General features: G+C 39.0%; 1 protein-coding gene across 9 annotated transcripts in view; it reads right to left on the reverse strand.

The window, feature by feature from the left end:
• The window catches only part of LOC124156553 (neurofibromin), a 115,273-nt gene extending 91,059 nt beyond the window's left edge, over positions 1 to 24,214 (reverse strand). For all 9 annotated transcript variants that reach the window (XM_046531166.1, XM_046531163.1, XM_046531169.1 and 6 more), the window contains exons 1-11: positions 24,051 to 24,214; positions 9,321 to 9,464; positions 9,014 to 9,197; positions 8,724 to 8,838; positions 8,427 to 8,533; positions 8,101 to 8,219; positions 6,949 to 7,077; positions 3,994 to 4,230; positions 3,613 to 3,791; positions 1,694 to 1,838; positions 1,472 to 1,600 (exon numbers count right to left, since the gene is read on the reverse strand). In XM_046531166.1, the coding sequence (XP_046387122.1) occupies positions 1,472 to 1,600; positions 1,694 to 1,838; positions 3,613 to 3,791; positions 3,994 to 4,230; positions 6,949 to 7,077; positions 8,101 to 8,219; positions 8,427 to 8,533; positions 8,724 to 8,838; positions 9,014 to 9,197; positions 9,321 to 9,464; positions 24,051 to 24,110 (1,548 nt within the window). In that variant the 5' untranslated portion in view covers positions 24,111 to 24,214. The remainder of the gene's footprint in view (positions 1 to 1,471; positions 1,601 to 1,693; positions 1,839 to 3,612; positions 3,792 to 3,993; positions 4,231 to 6,948; positions 7,078 to 8,100; positions 8,220 to 8,426; positions 8,534 to 8,723; positions 8,839 to 9,013; positions 9,198 to 9,320; positions 9,465 to 24,050) is intronic.
• Positions 24,215 to 24,221: the final 7 nt, after the last annotated feature.

The raw sequence follows: 24,221 nt of genomic DNA on the forward strand, positions 1-24,221 counted from the left end.
CTTTAATTTGAAGTCCCCCGAGGCATCAGCAGCTACGTGAAACAGTTTTTAAATGCCTTGAAACCTGACCCAGTTTTCCTTCCCTGACAATGAATGAACAAGATTGCATTCTTTTCCAAAACAATATAGTCTCGTCAACACTAAAAACTAGTTGAGGGGGAAAGGAGTCACTTTCAATCACAGCTTGGAGTTCATCAGAAAAGTTGCGGTGACTGCGCTATCAACACTTGCAGATTCATCTGATATCGCCACACTGAATATACCAGCTTGCCGTTTAAAATTCTGGAACAGGAGCTTTCACTAAATGTCTAAGAGCGATTATCACCCTTGTCTTTTTGTACAGGTTCACAATGAACTTTCCGTATGTGTTGACTGCTTGGTTGAAGTTGGTGCGGCTGAGGTATCACTGATGTTTTAATTTCGTCTTTATTCAGAATCGTGAGTTTAAACTTCCGCGCAATATCACTTTGACACTCTCCATTTTCAAAGTTATTGACCTCTTTCAATTCCTCTTCTACGTTTATGGTTTTTCTTGATAACTTCTCGATCTTTGTACCCGCATTCCTATTTTTAGCCATTGTTCTCTTGGTTTTCACTCTGCATTGCTCTATCGAAATTACCTTCAACTGCTGCACTGTATTCCTGAGATGCAGAGGGCCTACGATTGCTGGGAGGGAATGAAGCCATTGTGTTTGAGACTTTACAGCGAAACCTTTTACGTATTGATGCTATTCATATGCAACTCGCCCACCACTCCATTTCTCCCCCGTGAATACTGATGACCTTGAAGGCTTTAGCGTAGACCCTCTACCTGGCAGTCAATCACCTGTTAACCTATTACGGCAAAAACTACATCTCAAACCGTATTGTTTTAAAAATACTCATTTCCACCAGCCCCACGCTTAATTAATGATATAAATTAACTATTGTCATTCTGTTAAGGAGACGAGATAAATTACTTCGGTAGGCCGGCTATCTGGAGCAAATGATGAGTATTGCTTTTGGCCATTGCAGAGCAGTGGATTTTGATTAATATATAAACAAAAAAAAAGATTTGAGGCAAGCAATTCTATTAATACGCATAAAATGATAGCAATTTCGTGTGTACCTACTTAGTGCAAATTCACGTTTTATCATGAGAGCATTAAAGTTTTTTGATTAGGCTACACTGCATTGTGATGTTTCCCCAAGGAACGAATTTGTGTGATATAGAAATTGCTCTAATCGAAATTGCGCTTAGTGAGGCATGGTAGCTTCACAAGAGCCAGGCATTCACTCATTTGCACACACCCGGTTTGGAAGCACAACGTAATGATTATTTGAGTCTAAAATTAATTAAAAACGATAATTATCAATGAGGGTCACTTTAACATGACCAGAAAGAAGCTATTTTTTAGTGGCCTAAATCATGCATTTCAATGATATTCATTAAATTAAGTACACTCAATAGCATTAAATCAAAGATAATTACATTCAGCATCAGCATAGGATCTGCATGAATTAATCTGACCATCCATAACAAAAGATTTTTATACCCAGGCCCTTCTTCCCCTTTATCTTTGAACTTGGATGTGCTGTCTTTCCCCTTCAATGTTAATGACTGGAAAGAAAAAGGATAGTTTTATCAGTCAAGAAATCCACATTTAAAAAAAAAAAACCATTTTCAGAGCAAGATGCAAAGTTCTCTCCTCACCTGGATCATTCTTAGTGGTGTGTGAGAAATGTATCCCTGAGTTACTTTATTAAGAGTATCGGTGAACATTGACCTAAGCTCTGACGCTTTATTATATACAAGATCGATCTGGGGCCACCAACTTAATCGTGGTTGAGTTATGATCCTGAAAATAAAAATCACACCATCACAGTAGGATATAATCAGCACATGAAATAAAACTTAATATTATTTATTTCAATTGGGGATGGACGGATCCAGGATTTTTTTCGGATCCGGATTCGCATCGGATCCTTGATTATCAGAGCCAGATCTTTCGGATCGGATATTTTCATCCGATATTTATTTTATCATTATCCCCTACTCACGTCGAACAATATCTTTTCACCACTCTATTCCGTGAATTTGATGTAGTTCGTCAACTTGCCTAAAACAGTGCTACATGCACTTAAAGACTAGAGTCCTCTACGTTTTTCCGAGTCAACTACCAATGACGTGCGTGCGACAGTGTATGGCGCGAAATTCAAAGTATTCGAGGTATTCGAGATCATACTTTGAGCATAATTATTCGAGATCTCGATTATCGAATACTTTCTACTATTCAAGATATTTAAGCATTTGTAGATACTATTCGCGCATCACTAATATTAAGCCATGATAATAAATACCTTCATGAGGAATTACGTTAAGAAATTCCAAGAATTGTCATTTGTACATTTGAAATTAGTTGAAGTTGAAAAGTTTAGCCAAAGAAAATTATGAAGCTCCACAATAAGAACCATCCACAGCAAAGAGTCAAAATCAAAAATTTAGGTCTTTATTTGCTTTATGACATTTTGCACTAGGATATACAGTACCTCCTCCCTCTGTTACATGAACCTGAAATCTATATTTTGCACATTTGAAGGAAATAAAATCATTCTTAAGAAGTTCTGAGATTGCCCACCAACAGCCTCCTATCAGATTAAACAATTTAAGGCCTGAGCAGACCAAACATCAAACGTATGCCTCCATTTATTAATCATGGAAACACCATGTTTTCAATTGGATTCCCTTTTCCAGTGAAACCTTTCCATGAATAAATGTAAAGCCTTAAGTGCTGGCAAAATGTAGCCACTGTTTAGACAAATAAAAACTGTAAGTTCCAAGAGAGAACAGTAAGAGTCGCAGAAAGGATGTTGTTAAGGGTTTGAAACGAGAGATCAAGTAGGTGAGAAGTGGAGGATGGAGATTACATTGAGGAGAGGAAGATTACATTTTAATAGAATGAAACTCCAAATAAAAGATGATTGAGCATCAGGAGCAATTACTGCTCTACAGTACCTACTGGAGGTACAAGGTCCATTTAATATCAAATGACAAATATGCTGAATGCTTCACTGTCTGCAGTAATGAGTATAAAGAGTACTAAGCCATTAAAGCTGATATTTGAAGTACTTATGAATACCATAAAATACACTAATGCCTTAAATGCAGAGGTAGACCAAAGCATAAACACGGAATGAAGAACTTCTCAGGAGTACTGGAAATAATCTATTTTTAATTAGATGCTACACAAGATTTTTTCTCGGGGAAAGATTATTTTTGTTAATTTAGAATTTGTTTCAACATATTTTAAATTTCCCCCTACTTTTTTTCCATGAGTAAATCAGTGCATCATCAATAGATTACACTGTTTCAAAGTTAAATTACTATCCTCAAACAAAAAAAATCCCTTGGATTTTGGATGGGGAAATATGAATCCACTTTTCATTCTCCCCTTCCCTCCTCAGCATAAGGACCTTTCCCCACTGACAATCTTCTTTACAGAGTTATCTAATAACTCATGCATAAACATGGACCCTGATATACTTTTGAGAAAACACTGAACATTTATGAGCCATCCTCGTTAGAGTAGAAATACATTACACACTTGAGAATATGATAAAATGTAATGTTACCTGTACAAGGAGCTGACAAGCACAAAATGATAAATGGAAGGAAAGTTTGGATTGAGACACACTTTTAAAGCTTCGTTGTTGTGAGGTTTTATCCTAAAGCACGAAACAAAGCAATCAACCATTAAATCCAATTCTGTCATTCCTCGTGCAAATGGTTTGTTGGGATTAAAAAGCAGCGCCTGAAATTAAACATTTATTCTATGACTCAAAGAAAAATATGTATGACAGGCAAGCACAAAATCCAAATACAATTTCAACAAGACTTTCAACCCCAGAATGAATATGTATTTCTATGAAAAACTAATGACCACATGATTAAGTAAGCTCACTCATATGATTCCAAAAATACTAATGATTTACATAAAAATGGAATTATTTTACCTTCAAGTCGTTGATGACACTCTGAACAAGAGTGAATGCAACATTATTTGGATCAGAGTTGCTGATGTAGGTGGACGCTTTGCATAACTTAACGCAGGTTAAGGCAGCAGGTTCTGTGAACTTATTTGTATGTTGCCCAACAGCTCGTTTTATTGACTCTATAAACTGTTTTTTCTTAGAGTGACGAGGAGAACAAGGTGCTCCCATATCAGCATTCACTATTTCTTCCAAAACTTTCTGCAAAGAAATTCATAGCGATGATCGACTACCTTCGAGAAAGATTTAACACAATAGTTACAGTTTAAATAGTTAGAGATACATGAAATTTGTCAACCCTTCAACAGTGAAATGTCTAAAAATAATGCCAGTCGTTGAAGAATAAAAAAGAGCAATAATGCCAGTCGTTGAAGAACAAAAAAGAGGGTGTTTGCTCCTTGACGGCAATAGAGGTCCCATCCTTTTCCCATTTTGTTTACTCTCATTTCCCTGGACACATATCAAACTTGTTTTGCTCTTTATTGCGCTTCACAGCCTTTGTCCTTACTAGTGGTGACAGGGTGAGGGAGAAAGAGAAGTCATGTTGAGAGTGAATAATCAAGAGGACATATGGCTGAACGATACTCTCTCTCTCTTTATGAGGACATTCTGCAGAGGAGGCATGTTGCCGGCAGCCCATCCCTCGTGGGGCCACCCATCCAGTGGCGCAGACTCCATGGGGCCTGAGGGGGCCCGAGCCCCCTCAAAAATTCGTTATGGGTGTGAGAAAAAAATGTGTCAGGCTTGTCCATTTTCCCCGGAGTGTCCAAATATCGAGATTAAAGTTATCAGGGCTCTAATGTTGATCATATGCCTCTTCTAAAATGCTTAAAATACTTAAAACTCAATACTTATAAAATTTCCCGGGGCAAGATCCCTGGTTTGGGCCCCCCAATATTTTTTCCAAGTTGGCACCCCTGCACCCATCTTCTCCTCCCTTTTCCTCATTTATTGCTCACCCAACCACACAATTCCATTCCTCCTTAGCATTCCGGCTCTCGAGACTTGTTCCGTCAATTACCTTTTTCTGCAGGCATTCAACTCCATTGAGTCGAGAACAAACATTGGTGAAAAAAAAAACAGGAATTCTTTTCGTGCTATTCCTATTCATTTTTCCGGAGATTTTGGTATGTTTTTATTTTTTCATTGCCCATTTCTTCTGGATATCATGGGTGGGCGAGACAAAACAAAAGAAAAAGGGACTGCAACACGAGAACAGTTATACAGCAGACTCCCGATTATCCGGCTGCGGTTTATCCGTGTTGCGGATTATCCGTGTTGCGGATTATACGTGCATGATTTTCACTCTCGCTCAATATTTTCCACAATCTTTTTAAAAAAAATAAAATCAGATGCAAAATCATCAGAATTACGGCATTAATGCTAGGATACACCGGGCTTATTACTCCCGTTAGAATCCCCATCGTAAATTCACTAGTTGCATTCACAGGAGCACTGTGTTCCTGTTTTCCAAGCCTCGCAGTGTGGGACTGTGGTCCTTGATCACGGATACACAGCGTGCAGCAGTTGCAACTCGGGATGCAACTTGTGTGAGATGCAACTATGTGGCGTGGTGCCTGACAGCGTAGTTTCCGACATCAAGCAGTGGTTTGGAAGCATTTGTGCAAACCACTTTTCTGTATCCATGATCACACAACCACAGATGTGTGGTTTTTGAAACCAGGCCTTACATGGAGCATTAATAATACGAGTAAAACCATGTTATCGCCACTAAAAAGATGGCGGACTGGTAAAGAAAGATCTCAATGAGTCCGGGAAGCACTCTTAAATAACAGAATAACTGCATAAATAATAATATGTTGTTTGTTCTACGTAAATTATGAATATTAAAAGACATTTAAGATAAAGTTTGGCTTATCCGTGTTTTCCCATTATTCATGCCGTCTCTCCCCATCGTTAGCCCAGATATGTAATAGTGTGTGTACTGTACTAATAGCTCAAAATTCTTCACTTTAAGCATGATCAGTTCAAAGCTACAATATCCTTTCCATAATTTGACATGTTCAGGGCTCTAAGGGCTAAAATTCAGGATGTGTTCTCTCAATTTCAAAATGCTGCCATTCTTGAGTTTGCCTCAACAATAACCAGCCGGAGGCTTTCTCATTGGATTCGAGTCTCCCAGAAGACGTCGAGGATTACTTTTATTATACTTTCTCTATTTTAGAGTATGCTTTACTCACAGCCAAATCAAAAACTTCAGTTGCGGAGACCTCTCCTCTAGCTGTTAATCAATTATCTCAGCTTCCTAGAGTTGATGCTCCTTGTTTTCATGGGGAATTTTCAGAATAGGAATATTTTTATTGGAGGTCCATGAGAGAGAAGATATTTCTTTTGTGAAAAAGTTTCTGTATTTAACCACTACCATTTGTGGCAAGGCAGCTGCAGTTCCTTTCAGTGAGGATCATTACACATCAGCTTGAATAAAACTCAGTGATCATTGTGATAATCCATCAATTCTCGGCTTTGCTTCTTGGAAAATTATTTTAGAGTTCACCTTCCAAATCTCGGTCCTTTTCATGTTTACCACAACTTCTTAATTTGTTGTCTGCAACACATTTGGCCTCAAATACCCTATGTATTCCCAAATTGGGTGAGTGCATTATATTCTGGCTAGCTGCTCACGAAATCGACCAAGAAACCATTTCATAGTGTGGTCGTAAGTATTCTTGCCACTGGATATTCATTAGCTTTTGCAACAAATGCATACCATTTGATAAGAAAAAATTGGATCAAAGTACATATTCAAGGGATCAACAGCTTAACATGCATGGAAAAAACGAATGTAAATCTGAGAGCTTTGCTCAGATAGGTCATTCTCCATGACAGGTGATATTATGACATAGTTTACTTCAAGTACACATTCAAATGAGACGAACATTAGGTTGCAATAGGACTTACGGGTGAAAGAAGCAGCAACATAATTTGCAAAGGCCACACAGCAGCCCTGATTTTCCTGTTGTCTCCACAGCCATCCAAAATGTCAAATAATCCCTCACAACATTTGGATAGATTTTCATTAGGTTTTCTCTGAAGAAAAAAATATTAAACATATACTTCAAACACTTAGGTCAAATGAAAGTATATTGTATCATATCATTAAAGCATATCCTTTGATAAGGTTCACCATTGACTTAAATATGCTGCATGATGTTAATGAAATATCATTCGCAAATTCAACTTTCAAACTTTACTAAAAATATGATGAAACAATGTAAACAACTTGTATCACATTATTGATTAAGATTTTAAGTGAAACCTACAAAGGATATTTCATTCATGACCGCATGGTTCCAGCACATCTCACCTGAAACAACCCTTTCTATGCAATCATTGTGTACCATGCATCACCTGGATATTATTTCATCAAGGACTATTGGAAGCAAAGAGGAAATAGCACACTAGTATAACAATGACAGAGAAAATCCTCGCTGCTGTTAAACAGAGGTAGTGACCAACAGGCCTAAGCTTTAGATAGAAAGGTCAAGGGTTCTCATGTGGGAATATTGATGATCAATCCTGATTCAATTCTACCCTCAACATGCTTTTTAAAACTGTCAATAAATTTTGGAAAATCTCAGCCAATGGAAAGAAACTAATTTTTAATTAAAGTTAATTTCACACACATTGCCTTAGTAGATGGTTTTCTACCAATCAAACCAAGACCTACACAGAAAATAATATTAATTGAATAATTTTTAACCGAAGGGTGTGATAGATCCAACTCCAATTTAATGTTGGAAACACATGAAGTCACTCTATTGGGACAAAAAGATAACATAAAAAGCTAAGAGAAGGATGATTTACAATATAAGTTCCTAATTTCGAATTTTATTTTATTTTTTTCAACCACAGATAACCAGGAACAAGTACATAAATAACAATAAATTACTAAGGACAAACAATGAAACATCAAATTAAAAGCATTAGAGTGTAGTACTTAAGCACTTGAAAGAATAATGTATTACATGGCCCAAATTATGCTTCAACATTTATATCTTAAAATCATAAAATATGGAGGTACTAAAGGTTTTCTAGCACAGTATAGCCTACCTGCAATTCCGCAAACTCTGGAGGATAAGTATCCATCCAGTTCCAAATGGCTTTCTCTAGTGATGTTATCAGGACAAGATGGGCAGACTTTTTCAGCAGACGAAATTTTTGAATAGTTTCTGCAAAATTGGACGCATATTGATTAGGAACCAAAGACATAAACAATCGCAACTGACATAATTTTCCCATCAACACCAACTTTCAATTCCCACACACCTTGAAATATTTATTGCACTGATTTAAGAGAATAATAAATAATCACGGAAAAATCATACCCCATAATACAGCTGAAAGTTAGGACATAGCATCAATAGCATTATACTTACCAGTTAATAATTTAGTTAGCCTATGCACGTCAACATTAATGTGTTGAATTAACTCAATATCGCTGTAGTCAGGATTTTCATCATTGCACGCACTCAACTCTTGAAGACTGAATAGAGAAGAAAATATCAGATTAGGAATTGAGTGATAACTACTAAAAGAAAGAAATACAAACAAGAAAACTAACCCAAAAATGAACTTCGAAAGCTAAAGAACAAACTAATCTACACTTTCAGGATTCATGGAGTTCTTACTAGCTAACATAAAACTTCTCTATTCATACGGTCAATTTTACTTACCGGGCAGATATCCTATTAAATACTGCATTGAAAAAGTTTAAACTTAACGCAAATAATACTTTGGATGCTAAATTTTTTAGTTGCAACACATTTGGATTTTCATTATTATGTACATCTGAAACAAAAGAAAATAGCATGTTACAACCATTTTTATATTAAGTCACTACAAAAGTAGTTTTCATTCCATCCTAAGCACTACAAACAATATTTCATATTTCCAATCACTTCCATTTCATTCATTTTAAGCCTAAAAATAATGTAAAACTGAAAGTTTTAATGAGGAAAATTACCAATAAATTGGCAGATTTCCCTTAGCAGAAGTTTGACATTCATGGCTTCATCAAAACGCGTAGTGTCCTTTGGCTGACCACTTAAACATTTCTCCAATGTGTCCATTACAATCAAAAGGGAATCATAATAGTTTCTTTCAAAATCTGGACCATGTTGCTTTGGTGCACCCATCAATGTTGGAAACTGAAAGACAATCACAGCACCTCTATTTTCATACCCTTAGAACCACTTTCTCACATAAAAATACTGAAGCAGAGCAGCCTGCACATCTAAGCCACTACCATCAACAACTGTAGCTATACTTACCATTTCATTGACCTTTTGAAGAATTTTGGTAAGGCCTGAGATAACCAGGGAAAACCGATACCGACTTATTTGTATAAGGCAATTCTTGTTCTGTTCCACATTGACTCGTGAATGAGTCGTCTGTGGTCCAGTCCGACATGGTAACTAGAAAAAAAAATAATGATATTTAATCAATGATGATACACAGAAGGGAACTTGAATCACTTACAAAGATGACTGAAAACTAAACTTTTTTCAAATTTGCGGACATGTTCCTCCTTATACAAAGCTTATTTAATGTAACGAGCATATTTCAGATTTTCAATCGTAAATTCCCCATTTGGCTTTAGGAAAATACATCAGCGATTCATGCCCTTTTTTTTGGGAGGTAAGCAAATGAGAAACACCAGTTTTGGTTTACATATAAAATTGGTCCAAATTATGAACTTAAAATTTTTCAGAATTCGTAAGAAAGCCTGGCATTTTTTTTACTTGCCTTTTGTTATAACACAGTGGTAATTCACCCAATCGTACACTACCTAAAGCTAACACTCTTTTGTTACACATGTGCTTTCATTTCATATGTATTTCTAGAATTTTCCCTAATCTTTCTTCACACGAAAACATTGTTTTAATTTTATCTCATTTCAAAAGTTCATTTTTTAATTTTTTTATCATAATTAATTTTTTTCCATTGCAATTTTAAATAATTCCATTTTTACCAGAAACTAATTAGGTTATTATATCAAAATTTGCACTGACATCACCTACCACAAATTACGAAGCAAAGAGATTCGCACTAAATAAGAAGGCTTACATTTCAGCTCTATGCTAAAAGTTGATCATATTAGACAAGAAAATCTAAATGTGTAGTCACAAACCATGCATTTAAATGGGTTTACAAAAGTCGCCACTTGCATCTCTGATGGACAATATGATCCAAGTTTCATGGCAAAATATGGTATAATTAGGAGTATCAACCGAAATTTATATTCCTCATAATGTGATCTATTAAATTCATAACTTTTTTCAGCTATTCCTCACAATGACAAACTTTATACTGCAAAATGTTGGAAGAAAGTGCATTGCATTGCATTCATCACTGTGCCGCGGACATTTTTGCAAACCAGTTAAAATGTGACCGCAGTGGCAACAGAAATTAACCTTCAATGGGATGGAATTGCAGCTCTGTTATGCAGTGCCCTTGGCCGTATTGTTGAGCTTGTGTCTCAGTAGTGCAAGTGAGACTACCAGTCTGAAGATTGTTGGTTCGCATTTAGCTCTATGTTCAAATTGGTTGAAGAGTAAAATAATCTTTTCGCTTTTCCTGACTGCTGCTTCAAAACCACTTTCGATTCCACAACACTGTCTCCCTGAGGATGTTCGTATTTCTCCTGAGCTGCACTCTGATTGGCTGACTAAAATCATGAATAGCTCAGAAATGATGCATCTGAGCAAAAACATTTGAAGTGGTATTATGTTAAAAATAACTTACTCTATGTGAAAACGTCCATGGTAGCATATCAGTGATTTTCTGACCACCCTATATAGTAACTAATGAGATGACAATATTACAGCCGATAACCACCAAAACTGAGTCTACATAAATCAACAAAGAGCCTCCTACATTTTCCGACATATGTCACAGAAAACCTATTTTTCTTTATATTTAATATTATTTAATTTAATTTTATTTTATTTAATAAGATTTCCAATATTTAAGATAAGAATCACATCATTACTCTCAAAAACTCAAGTATTCGTCTATTTAAGTGTCCCATCTTTACTAGAGACCTGAAAGTGGTCACAAAAACTAGCCTCTCTGTGGCCACCACTTTGAGAGTGTGTGAGAGATAACTCGAATTGTTCATACTGTATCTCACGGATATTTCCTTAGGTCTCCAACTGCCTCAGAGATCTGAGGTGGCCGGCAGCGTGACCGCCAAGCAGTCTATAGGCAGAATAGCAATCACTCCAGCAAGGCCCTTACCCATGCTACCGCCCCCATGTTCCTTTCTGATAAGGTTGTTTGGTGAACGACGGCTAAAAATACGACCGCCGGGCAAATGGTCATCTCCTAAACCCCTTCCACTTCAATTACTTTTCTGAATATCGTGCTCCTATTCTCCATTTAATTTTTCTATGGTTCTTTCTCTTTTAAATGGTAGGTAGTGAAATGGTATTTTGTAATTTGTAATCAATGTAGAACCGTGAAATGTGATTATTAAACATGGAGAAGACAGCTATAGATAAAATCATTTTAATCCTTCGATTGCATCACGTTTCATAAAATATGAATTATTTATGTATACTCTGAATTTTTTAACATAGCTAAGCTTTCAAAATAATTATATTGTTCCTCAAAATAGAGCTAAACCAATGAAAATCCGATGACGAGATACACTCGCCATTGCACGGTTTGGCTTCGCAAGTTCATGACGAGCTAGACTCGTCACTTCAGCGCAAGGGGTTAATCTAGTAGCACGAATTCTGACAGCCAAGCGGCCTGAACGGGGAGATTTCGGGTTTCGCCTTCGCTTGCAGGCCCCTATCTCAAATCTCTCTCTTGACAGCGAGCTCAATGGAGGGTAAGCATTCCGCAAGTAGGCAACCACTCACAACACGCACGAGTTCGCCGGTTGCATAGCCTGCAGGATACGTTGATTTAACTCTTCTCATTTTGTGCATGAATTGCCATCAGAAAAAATTTCTCCTAATACCGGGAATCAAAACACGACCCTTTGGCTTTCCGGGCCACTACGCCATTCTCAAAGCAATAGTACCAAATGGTACAATTATACAATTCAGCGCCGTTCACCCGACAGGCTTCGAAATATTACTCTTCCTCATTCTCATCTGCTGCAGAAATCCTAACATTTACCAAGTGGGTCACATAAATAACTAACTAGCGCAGGCCGGACGGTGCTTGCAAGCGAAAACGTAGGCTCCAGAAAATAGACGAAAAACTAACGTTCGCACTTCGCGTTGATCACGGGCGACTTTCGGGCAAGTCATGAAAGAAGGTAACGGTAACCTGCTTCATCATTTGCTTAGTTTTGTTTGGCTAATACATATACACGGAAAACAGTTTTCATGATTCTAATCACACAACGATAAACTAATTGTTACTGTTAGCTATTTTTAGCTTTCAAGAGAATTTTTGCTAAGGACTAGAATTTCAAAAGGTTATGCAAGCTTAGTGGGCGCTCAGACCACCTGCATGAATGTGTACGAATTATTTTTAATATTGAATATTTTAATGCTACTGTGGCGTGCTTGTGGGGAGCCTATTGCATGCTGGTGATCGGTAAATCCCTGCCAAATACCCTATCGGTTATATGCTCGCAGGGTATTATGAAGAAATAGGCATCCAGCACGGTCCAGAATACATTAACGCACACAGCTGAGGTTTCGTTTGTGGTAGAGAGAAAAACGATTTCTTTCCTAGACTGATCAAGAACTCGTTGTTTTGCTAACGCAAAAAAACTGCAACGCAGACGCTTAAATTATCAATTCATTTCCTACTCCCTCTAAAAACTTGTCCCCAACTTCAGCCCTGCATTCTACGTTCAATTTCACATGGAATTTCTGCCAGCTCCACAACCATGAATTTACCTTGTTTCTCAATCGAACAGTTCGTCAATAACTATAAACCTCAAGTTAAGGCGGATTGGATTAATGATGCTGTATGTCAACCATTTCCCATGACGAAAAAAATAATTGTAGTGTAAATACCATCGCCAAAACAGGTCTTCAACTCATGCCAATTGAGACTTGTAACTTACTGCTCAATTCTTCGATAAAATAATCAATTATCCAAAATGCATTTATTCTTATTTGCATCAACTTTCACTGTAAATTACTTAAAGAGTGCCGTGCTATTGACAAAATCTAATCAAATATCTCTAGAGTAGGAAAATAGGGAGGATGCCCGGAATCGTAGAGAAACGATTCGTTAAAGACCCTCCAAAATATTTCTTGATTGCCAAATGGTTAAACAAAAATAGAATAAAACTCAACCTTTCAATCAAATCTTCAGCAACGATGAAACAATATTTCCATCGCCAGGACTTAAATCGGTCACTCGAACATATTTCACCACTTTTTCTTCAAATTTGAGCGCAGTGGTCAGCGCAGCGGCACAGATATTCAAAAGTTCACGGTTCGATTCCCGGTGGAAGGGAAATTTTTTCTCATGGCAATACATGTATATTTCACCGCCGCGTCGTTCACCACAGTGTGCAACGTAATAGAATTAGCAGTTTCAAGTAGGCGTTTTAAGAAAACTATGCCATTGGCAAGGAACTCACACACTGTTCAGGTGGGAATATAACAGCAGAGAAGGTTTATGAAGGCAGACTAATAATGACGAAAGCTTATCAAGGACTAAAATTAAATTTGTAGTGATTATATACAACGACGTTAAATCCCCGCATAATCCCCAAGTAAGACAAAAATTTGGGTTGTTTCGGCATTATATGGGACGTAATCCTCGCAAACAATTTAAGGCGAGTATAAATGATCACGCCAAATTGAAGTTTCGAACGTTAGATGTTCACCAGGTAAAATTTTCATAAATATAAAATTTCTCACGACGATAATCTCAAAAATTCTACAGTTAAGGGGATAGCATTGGTGTTGAGGCTTGAGTGCTGGTTTCCCACCCAGTTGGTCGGTGTTCATATCCCCACGGTGGCAGATATTTTATCGAGATTGCCCTATCCCTGCTTGAGCGTTTTGCGGAAGGCACTTCAAGTATAGCACAACGTCCGTCAGACGGGACGTTAAACCTTGGTCCCCTTGGCCTCTTTCGTAGAGAGCAGGCTGACGCCGACGCCTTGTATCTCTCATGGCGCAAATAACCTCAGCTGTCGTTCACCTCCTCTAAATACCATTCCAGGGGAGGGAGTTCCACTCCTTGGTACCGCACTCGCTAAGAACGAGTTTCTGCCCGAACGTCGACATTGTTCGAGGGAAAAAATTTAAATGTCGAGTAACGATCGTAAAACTGGGGGAATTCGCAAACGTGGATGCAGGGCTGACAATGGCGAATTGATTTGAATTAATAAATTCTCGTTTATTCGGAAAATTATGACAATTTTTGGCTTATTTCCATTGGGAATTTCGTTTTGTGGCAGGGCTGACCCTCAAGAAAAACCCACTAATGCCCCTGTTCCACCTCGGCGCCTTGCATTAAGAGCAGGCTAATGCCAACCCCGGGTTTCTTTCCACCATTCACTCCCTAACCCTTCCCTGTACGCAGGAAATCCCTCCCTCAGCTGTAGGTCGTCTCCTCCAAATATCATTCTGTAGCATCTCCACTCGCCGAGTCCCCCGTTCGGCCGCGGTTTTGCTCGAGAGGGAATTTCCTGCTGGGTCGCCCGCCCACGCGCGCACAGCTCCACCCCACTCACACACGCCTGCGCCGCACGCGAAATCGAAAAAAAGAGCTGGACGAGTTCCAAAAACTGGTTTTTATTATAGAGTGCGGGAGCTGAAGATTCTCATAAACGCTCCCAGGTAATTTTGGCTTTCCATTCGCGATACAGAATAGGTCTTGGTAAGGCATGAGATTCGCAAATCGGTAGTTATCAATCGCCAGAGACACACGAATCCATTCATTGAAGATATTTTCTCATCACTTATCCATTATTCATACGCAATAGGGTAATTTCCTTCATCAAAGAAAACGAAAGGCATTGATTGCGATCTGTTACCCACCATTCGTGTATTCATAATATACAAATTATGTATTTGGTTTTAGAAATTCCAGTTTAGACGAATGACAATGGTCAATTTTAACCGCATTTAAAAACGGCCAGATTGGCGCCCATGCGATGCCACTCCACGTGACGTCACAGGGACCTAGTTTCTATACGAGTAGATAGGAGTTTTACATCGTCTGAGATTACCAATGCATGCATAAAGTACAGAGCTCAGGGAAACATCTCTTAATAATCACCTATTATAACTGCCTAAGGTCGGAAAGTTTTCTTCGTTTGATAGGGTATTAATAATACTTATTTAAGCCAAGCGCTACCTGCTATCTGGGTACTCTGCTACCAGCTAGCCGCCTGCATCGTATCAGCGCTCAAAGCCTCGCCCCAAAGTCACCTCACTTGCAGCAGCGGGAACCAGAACGACGTCACACGGAGTTTTCCCAGCATTCATATTTAGCTGTCGCGTTTTCGCGCGCTTGAGTACCCTGCTAGCAGGTAGCGCTTGGCTTAAATAAGGATTATTAATACCCTATCAATACTCGTTTAGATTCGAAACATTCAATAAATGTAAGGATCACATTTCCAAACAAAGATACTAACTTATAACTTGTCCGCCAGTGCCTTTTAAGTACACTACTAAGAATATTTAATAAAGACTACCGTACAAATTTGGGATGTCCGCAAATTAAAGTTATGCTGCATTTGAGATATTAATTCCAACGTCCACGAGCTAAACTCATAGCTTTTCAGTGGTTTAATCCAAGGTGTAAACACCGCAAGATCCCATCAAGGTGCCCAACGAATAAGACACCGCGAATATTGAAATAGTACTGAGGAAACTAACACATATCTTTTTCGATGTACCACCTTATCGCAACCCGGACAGAGGGTGATTGACCGCTGAGAAAACAGAGAATGACTACGACAGTAACAAGCGCATTGATTTAGTAACGCACAACATTTTTTTTAATCCTCATGCATTCATAATTTGAGATGATTCTATTTCCCTTCGCATGAAGATGAAGATCCACTGGATATTTTAGTCTCCTGAATTGACGTTTGATTTTCCAGAATGGTGAAGGTCGCTTCCAAATACAATAGCACCGCCAGGTGCGAAAGAGCATTAAGTACAGCACTGCGTTTCCGAGTACTTTTACGACGAGTATATTAAGAAAGTAAAAAATAACTTTGCTTTCGCCCACATAGATCGTTTTGACTACTCAAGATGATAACGCTAACCAACAGTTAACAATGTCGTGCCCGCTGAGAGCCAAATAAAAAAAGGTGAATGAGCATACGTACTACTCCCGATAAAAACTGACATTTTCCATTTTTTCTGTCGAAGTGAATCACGGAAAGAAGAAATCACAAAATAATTTGGCAATTATTCATACTTATTTCACGATGACGATAGGTGAATTGCCTCGGCATAAATACCGAAATCGAAAAAGAAGTATTATTGGGATAATAACATTTAAATCAAAGGTGATTGATCGATGCCGTTAGAAAGGCGAAGAAGGTAAAGTAAGGAAAATTAGAATGCTTCATGAGATGGGATATAGGACGCATTTCAGGTAATGAATAGTAGAAGTAAACAAGGAATGATATGTTTCCATAGTGCTCCGATACGCTGACACCCTAATCCCGACAAGAAATTTAAGAATGAGAAAAATAAAGATTTTAAGTCACTTTAAAATAATTGCAGTGTTGTTTAAAAAAATAGGCTGAAAAATTAAGCAAAAAGGTTATTCTTTGTCTTAAGAGCAGGGGAAACGTTAAAGGCAAAGAGCGAAAACTACGAGTAAAACAGTGCTTTTAAATTAGCTTGGCGAGCCGTCACATCCCAATCTATCCCATCTACAGTAATACGTCAATATGATGGAGATAAAACCAAGCCGATGGCCAGGTAGAACGTCTGCCACGTAACGTAGGAGGGCTGGGGTAGATTACTAGTTCAGTGTACATCCTCACAAAGCTACGCACAAAACCAAAATAAAATTCAGAGAAGTGAAGTGCGTAGTCCGGCGCAGTTCTTCGTTAAGCAAGAACGATTTCCATAGCAACAGCAATAGAGATTTCTCAAAACATATTGATCGCTACATATGCTATGAATATAAAAACCAAGGTTGGCGATTTCATTTTACTCTGATACACGTGAATACATGAAGGGACTTTCGCTGAATATCGACGCTCGTGTTCACGGCTCATAACATGTCAGACGTTACTTTCCATTCCAATTATTCACTGATTTATGTCCGAAGAATTTTTAATTCATGGCAGAGGCTCATAGCTTGGCTCTTTACAGTTTCTACCCACGACGGAAGACGCAATTTGCAACGTCGTATAAAGAACAATGTAGTTTCTTATCATTATTGCATGGGATTTTCTTCCACGCCTACTCTTCCTCAAAATTTCCTTTGCGATCCCAAATCTGTTTATTTCACTCTTTTCTCAACAATAGCATTTATCTTTGCAACCGTGGCAGCGCGAGGATCGGCCTCAGACGGAACTCTCAATTACACACGGCTGCATATCAATGTCACTTATAGATACGGATAACTGGAGAACATTAGGCTTAAATAGAGGTCTTTGATGATCATGATTCACGCTGTATTTGAAGAAGAGAGGTTGAACCATTTTTGACACGGGAATGTTTTAAGCATCGAACAAGAAAATGTAAGTGCAACTTTCGATTCTTTGATAATTAACCACGGCAAAAATCTATTTGCATGTAAGGAGCAGCAGAAGCCAAAAGAAAAGAGACTCGATGTGCGATGAAATTAGAAGAGACGCAAATATTTACATTCGAAGGCTTCCAAAAAATAGCAGAATAAAACGGGAGGTTTCAATGGCCAACACAAACGCAGGATCTCGTAAAAAAAATATCTCCCTTGGACGAAGTCTTGAGTGGTCCAGACGCCGTACAAAGCCGGTGTGCCTCGGTAATTTTTTCGTAAATTTAAAAATGAATTTTCATTTCATGACGTCAGTTTCGTCAAATAATTAACCCGATGTCACACGAGCAGAAAAAATTCATGAACGTTGCACTGATAGGCTGACGGTGTGCTTACGTGATTGTCTGTCAACTACAAGCGGATGTGTGATGAGGTCAACAATCATCGCAAGGGTGTGGCAGGAGGACGTAGGCGTAGGACGCAGATGACGACGCGGGTGCCGTAGGGTGTTAAGGGCGCGGGTGCAGGATGAGGATGTGGAGCATAGATGTTAGACGCGGGCGAGGGAGAAAGGTAATGTTGCGGCGGCAGATTGATGAGGGAATTCGGAGTGATAATGCGAAATCATGGCGAGGTAGCGTGGCAAGGTGCAAGAGCAAGCTGGGTGCAGATGTGGAGAATGTGTGCGGGACTTGGGTGTGGATGTATGATATGCAGGGTTCCCACTCTAACTAAATTATAAAATTCACTGTTTTTTCCAGGTTTTCACGGTCTGAATTGCGTCAAATTCACGGTCCGTTGATAAGCCATTTTAGGAAGAAATATTGATCACATAAAAATCACTGGCCGCACAGTAACTAAAAATATAGCAAACGCGATAAACGCCAGGAATGCAAACGCAGCAATGAAAGCGCTCTTATGACGTCGCCTATCGTTAGCAAAATTTAGGGCCGGCTAAAGGTTGTGAGTGGGAAAATGGAGGGTGATAGGGAAGTGAAGAGGTGTCTGATTTCTCGCCAGGGCTAATGATCACTTTGGTTAAAGGTCTTCCAATCACAGCCTAAGGTCTGTGTACCGTCATGGCCAATATTTGCTATTCGAATATACGTGTGGACATTTATGCGTGGACAGTGTCTGCGCGTGACTGACCTTGAAACATGATCGACACATCGATTTTTCTTCTGATCTGTCAATCGTAGTTTTTAAATCAAGCTCCCTCTGTTACATTTCAATCTGGTACAATGAAATAATTTTCTAAATAGATGAAGGTTTTCCAAGGAGACAAGCTATTCTTTGGTAAATAACAATTAAATTTCCTGCTACGGCACCTGTCACTACAGCAACTGAAATCGTATCAGTCACCCGTCAATAAAAACCTCATTATAATATATTAGCAAGAAACTATTACCCTTACAAGACTCAATAAAACGATAATGCGAAATACTCCGCCAGAAGTAGTTCATCTTATTATCAAAATTTCGTACCGATGGCCATACGAAAACGTTTGTGAGGTTTTTTAAGGTTTTACGACGAATTTCACGGCTTTTTCCAGGTTTTTTTCACGGTAGACGAAATTCACGGCTTATTCACGGTTTTAAGGTTTTAACGGTTGAGTGGGAACCCTGGATATGGGTGCGACTGCAGGATGGATGTGCGGAATAATAATACTTTGAGATAAAGGTGAGGATGCATGGTAAGGCTCCGGGTGCGGGAGCGGGCTAAGAGCAGACGTGAAGAGTGAGTGCGGAAGCATAATATTCGTGCGGCTACAGGATGAGGGTGTGGAATGTGCATCTGCTGTACGTGCGTGGCCGTTTAATACGGAAGTGGAGGATGGATGCAGAGGCAATGGACTTGGAGACCGAGTTACATGAAGAATTTACGGAGTTTTCATAATTGGAGATATTCACCAAATAATGGCCTGCGCATGCGCATTGTGACTCTTGAGAAGTTTCACGAAATTTTCATGAAGAAATACACGGAAAAATTGACCGTGAGACACGGGCTTCAAGGCCGTTTTACACGGGGCACGGAATTGCGCAGGTTAGAGCTGTATTAATTTCTAAAATGGCGTGGAATTGCGCGAATGCATGAACGAAATTAGAACAGGGGCTATTTTGCCGTCTCGCATCCACGCATTCTCGCATGTGTTCTAACAATTCACCGCTTTACACGACGCGATTTTGATTACGACTTCGCACGTACGTCAGATTGTGCAATTCCGTGTTCCGTATAAAACGGCCTTAAGGAAACCCCGCCCCACCGGGGTCTCGCATACCTATACAACGCAGCAAGGCAGAGCTCAAGGCTCGCCTGCGCGGATAAGGTCGTCCGCCGGGGGGTTGTCCTGATGACCCCGGAGAAGGACTCGCCAACCCAGGAACTCAACAATAACGTCCACGGCGATCCAAATATTTTTAAAAATACATCTCTGCCGATATTGATTACGATTACATGCACGTTTTTTATGTGAGTTTTCGCGGCGTTCAGGTTTTCACTAGGGTCGATTTCCGGTTCCCGTCCGCGTTGTCATTTTGATGGCGAAGTTTACCCTACTGTGCTGTAGGCGTCCTCAGGCCAGGCTGCAGGCATCTAACTTCAGCCTGGCCTGCAGCCCAGTAGGTGAAACGCCCCCATCAAAATGACAACGCGGATGGAAACCGGAAATCTACCCTATTGCGATTACATGCATGTTTTACAACGTAACGTTGGCGAAGGTCTCACGGGTTTCACACCGGATGACGTTTTCCATCTCTCCTTCCAACCTTTCCACGAGCGACACGCTCGTCAGTTCCAGAGATCATCGCGAAACTAAGTGGAAACCAATACTTAAAACTTGGATTCCTGGATGCATGAAGACGACGAGCGTGGCGCTCTTCGAAGCGTCGCAAGGAGAGATGAAAAACTTCACCCAGTGTTAAATCCGAGATATCTTCACCAATATTATTCGCCAGGAAAGCATCATACAATAGTTGATTAAATTCATGCTTTATAACGCAACATACCAGGCCATCCATATGTAGAGCTACGCATGAATTTATGCAGTTGGTCTGAGTTTTAAAAGTCATAATCGGATTTAGGGGGGGGGAGTCACGTACCACCCCCCAAGACGCTTAAGAAATAGTGAAGATTTTTTTAATACGGTTATCATTATGATCGTTTTGATACGATATTTCTTAGAGTAAGAGTTGTACGTTGTTTTTAATCTCAAATATGAGAAGACCGTTTGCCAGTCAGACCCTCCCTACCCGCAGAAAAAAAATCCTGGATACGCCCTCGTTAAAAGTGATAAATAAAATGAAACAATAAAATTCAAAGTTTTCACGATACCATTATTTTGGCGTCTGCTGCTCTTAATTCGGAGAATATCCAAGTATACAACGGACATATTCAAAATGGTGGCTACTAATCTACAATAACTTTTACCGCCGCAATATCTCTCATTGGAATAGAACATTTAAATATCGCCAACCATTTAAACGCTATATAACACTAACTTCCAAATTCTAGTAGGATTTTTATTTTGAATTTGTGTGATAAATGAATTTATGAGCAACACAGAACACTAAATGACTTCAGATCGCGCGACCGAAAGGACGAATAGAGATGATGACTTTGGAGCTTTGATTGTCATCGAATCATTGACATTTACATCCCATAATTCGATAATAATCTCGAGAATCAAAATGTCATTTTTCACAAACGATTTCAGGGATAGCGTCAATAACAAGGATCATTGTCCCTTTAAAAAGTATCCTTTACATGACAACTGTGGCCGTTATCTCTTTTCTTCCCTGAAGACGTACACATGAAACCCTAGCGGCCAGTTTTAGTGTCCATGAGTAAATATTTCGCTGCTGTCTGCTAATACGAATGATAAATATTTTTAACCGCGGCCCAAAAATTGATGTACCCATTCAACACAGAGATGTGGATAACAATACAGATATGTAAGATTTCACATTTTCCCGGCGAACAGAATGAATAAACTTTTGCAGCCGTGAGAATGGGTAACGAGTCGGTACGCGAAACGCCGTGGTCTAAAAAAATCTTAACCGCAAGGAATCCCGAGAAAAGCTAATGCAGATATGGTAAATGATGGCTACGACATTAATTTTATCTATTATGCAAAAGAATAAGTAACCCTGGACTAGTGCATTAAACATGATCGTGAGATCCAGGCTTAAGTACAGCAGAAGACAGAGATTTTTTTGGGGCCAGAGGAAGAGAAACATTTACAAGGGGTATCCTTGAAAAAAAAATCACGGGGGGCTGTACCCCTTGCCCCTCCTCCAGCTGGCAACGTTATACTCAGAACAAACTTGATAAATACGATTAATATGCTGCAAGGATACCGCGATAGCATAAATATAAGGGTCGGAGGGTCATCTTTTGCAATGACCTTAAGACTAAAGCCACCACTACGCGTGGGACTAATTCGGCTTCCGGGAAAAAGTTGCGATTGTAGCCATATTGAAAACATCGAGATTATACTCCGGAAACATTATGAATAACTCCGGAAGTCATCGCCTGAGTAGGCATTGATTTTGGAATGATACGTTTGCGGTCCAACGCAAAATAAAAATTATTTTCCCGCAGAATAGGCGTGGAAATAGTCCAATCGAATGGCGAACCCATATAATATTGCCGTATCTGCATGAGTATACAATGAATGAACCCTCATTCATGATATTCCTACATATACCTACACTACTGACTGGAATGGCTTCAATACTGTAAGCACGTAAATGATACGGACAAACATACAGGCAACAATTCTATCTCCAACCTTTACAAAAAGAAAAAACACTCATAATGACAGTAGAATCCTTATCCCGACACAAATAAAGGCGATAAAATAAAAAGTAATTTGAAAATACTGATCTATTTTTATAACAAGCTCCACCTGTTACATTTCAATCTGGTACAATGAAATAATTTTCTAAATAGATGAAGGTTTTCCAAGGAGACAAGCTATTCTTAGGTAACTAACAATTAAATTCCCTGCTACGGCACCTGTCACTACAGCAACTGAAATCGTATTAGTCACCCGTCAATAAAAACCTCATTATAATATATTAGCAAGAAACTATTACCCTTACAAGACTCAATAAAACGATAATGCGAAATACTCCGCCAGAAGAAGTTCATCTTATTATCAAAATTTCGTACCGATGGCCATACGAAAAAATTATTTAGGGCCATTGTTGGCCGTATGCATAAAAAGGGATCTTCAAGCTGGGATAATAATTACGACGCAATCAACGCCTTAATAAAAATTTAAAACCCAGCCTTTTATAGCACTGCGCAGGCAGGGAAAAGAGTAAAAAGGAATATTGCATAATTTAATCAATGAACCCAAAAAATACGCATCATAAACAACGGCGGAGTCCACATATTTTCGAAAAAGGTAATATAACCAACGATTTAATTCACAGAGTACGACATTTTGCTGAGCGAATGCATTGCCATTGTAACTTATTCCACCGAGCTAATTCTCGGTAATACATCTGTACACGAACGAAAATGCTGAATGAAGCACGTAACACTGATACTTTCATTCATGCAGCTCCTCCACATGACAGCTGGAGAGCTCGGCCCACTCAGAATATTGGTTGGAATTTATTGATCTTGACTCCATGGCAACCAGCTTCACAGAGGAAAAGCTCACGTAACCCCAGTCATCCCCCACCCTCAGCATATATCCCAACGCCCACACCCTCTTCTTTACACTCCTTATCGCCAAAAATGACCACGGTAATTGCTATTTTCCTCATTACATTCGTATTAGCCATCCTCAGTCAAAATTTTAGCCGACCAACGAGAAACAAACCGAAAGGCTCGACAAATCTTTTTATGCATCCCTTAAATTTGAAAATGAATCAAAATAACAGAAAATTATCATACCACTGTTTATTAAGATAAAAAATAAGAGGAGACATAATATTCACGGACGGGTTAGAAATGCATTTTCGGGGATACCAAATAAAAACATACAAAGCGGTCTTGGATCCACTGCATCCCCACCGGACGACAGTATTACAATCATAATAAGGAGTAATTTACAAATAATAAAATGACATCTCTTGAGGCGTTATCAACAAGAGATGTCCAAAACACGAGAGTCAGTAGTGTTAAGGGAACGGGTGTCGTTAAATTAAAGCCGTTGAAATTGATAGCCTATGTAATAACTTAACATACTTTAATTTATGCAGTCAATTATAGTTCGCTAAAGACGCATAAGATCAGTATGTGTCCGGAGAAACGACTATACGAAAATAAATACAATTTATCTAAATATGCGGCAGGAATGACATCAGTGAGGAACGGGAGAATAACCGACAAAAGCAACTCACCTGCTCTTCAAACCTGATGATTAATGAAGACACCCATTCCACGGGCTTTTGAGTAGCCATTGTTCAGTAAATATCACAAAAATAGTGCACAATAAGACTCACAACACATTATCTTCCGCCATCATTCGCTCACACCGCCTCCACCCCACCTCCGCTTAGAGGTCGCATCGA

This window comes from Ischnura elegans, chromosome 3 (genome assembly GCF_921293095.1).
Source record: "Ischnura elegans chromosome 3, ioIscEleg1.1, whole genome shotgun sequence".
In the NCBI taxonomy this organism is placed as follows: Eukaryota; Metazoa; Arthropoda; class Insecta; order Odonata; family Coenagrionidae; genus Ischnura; species Ischnura elegans.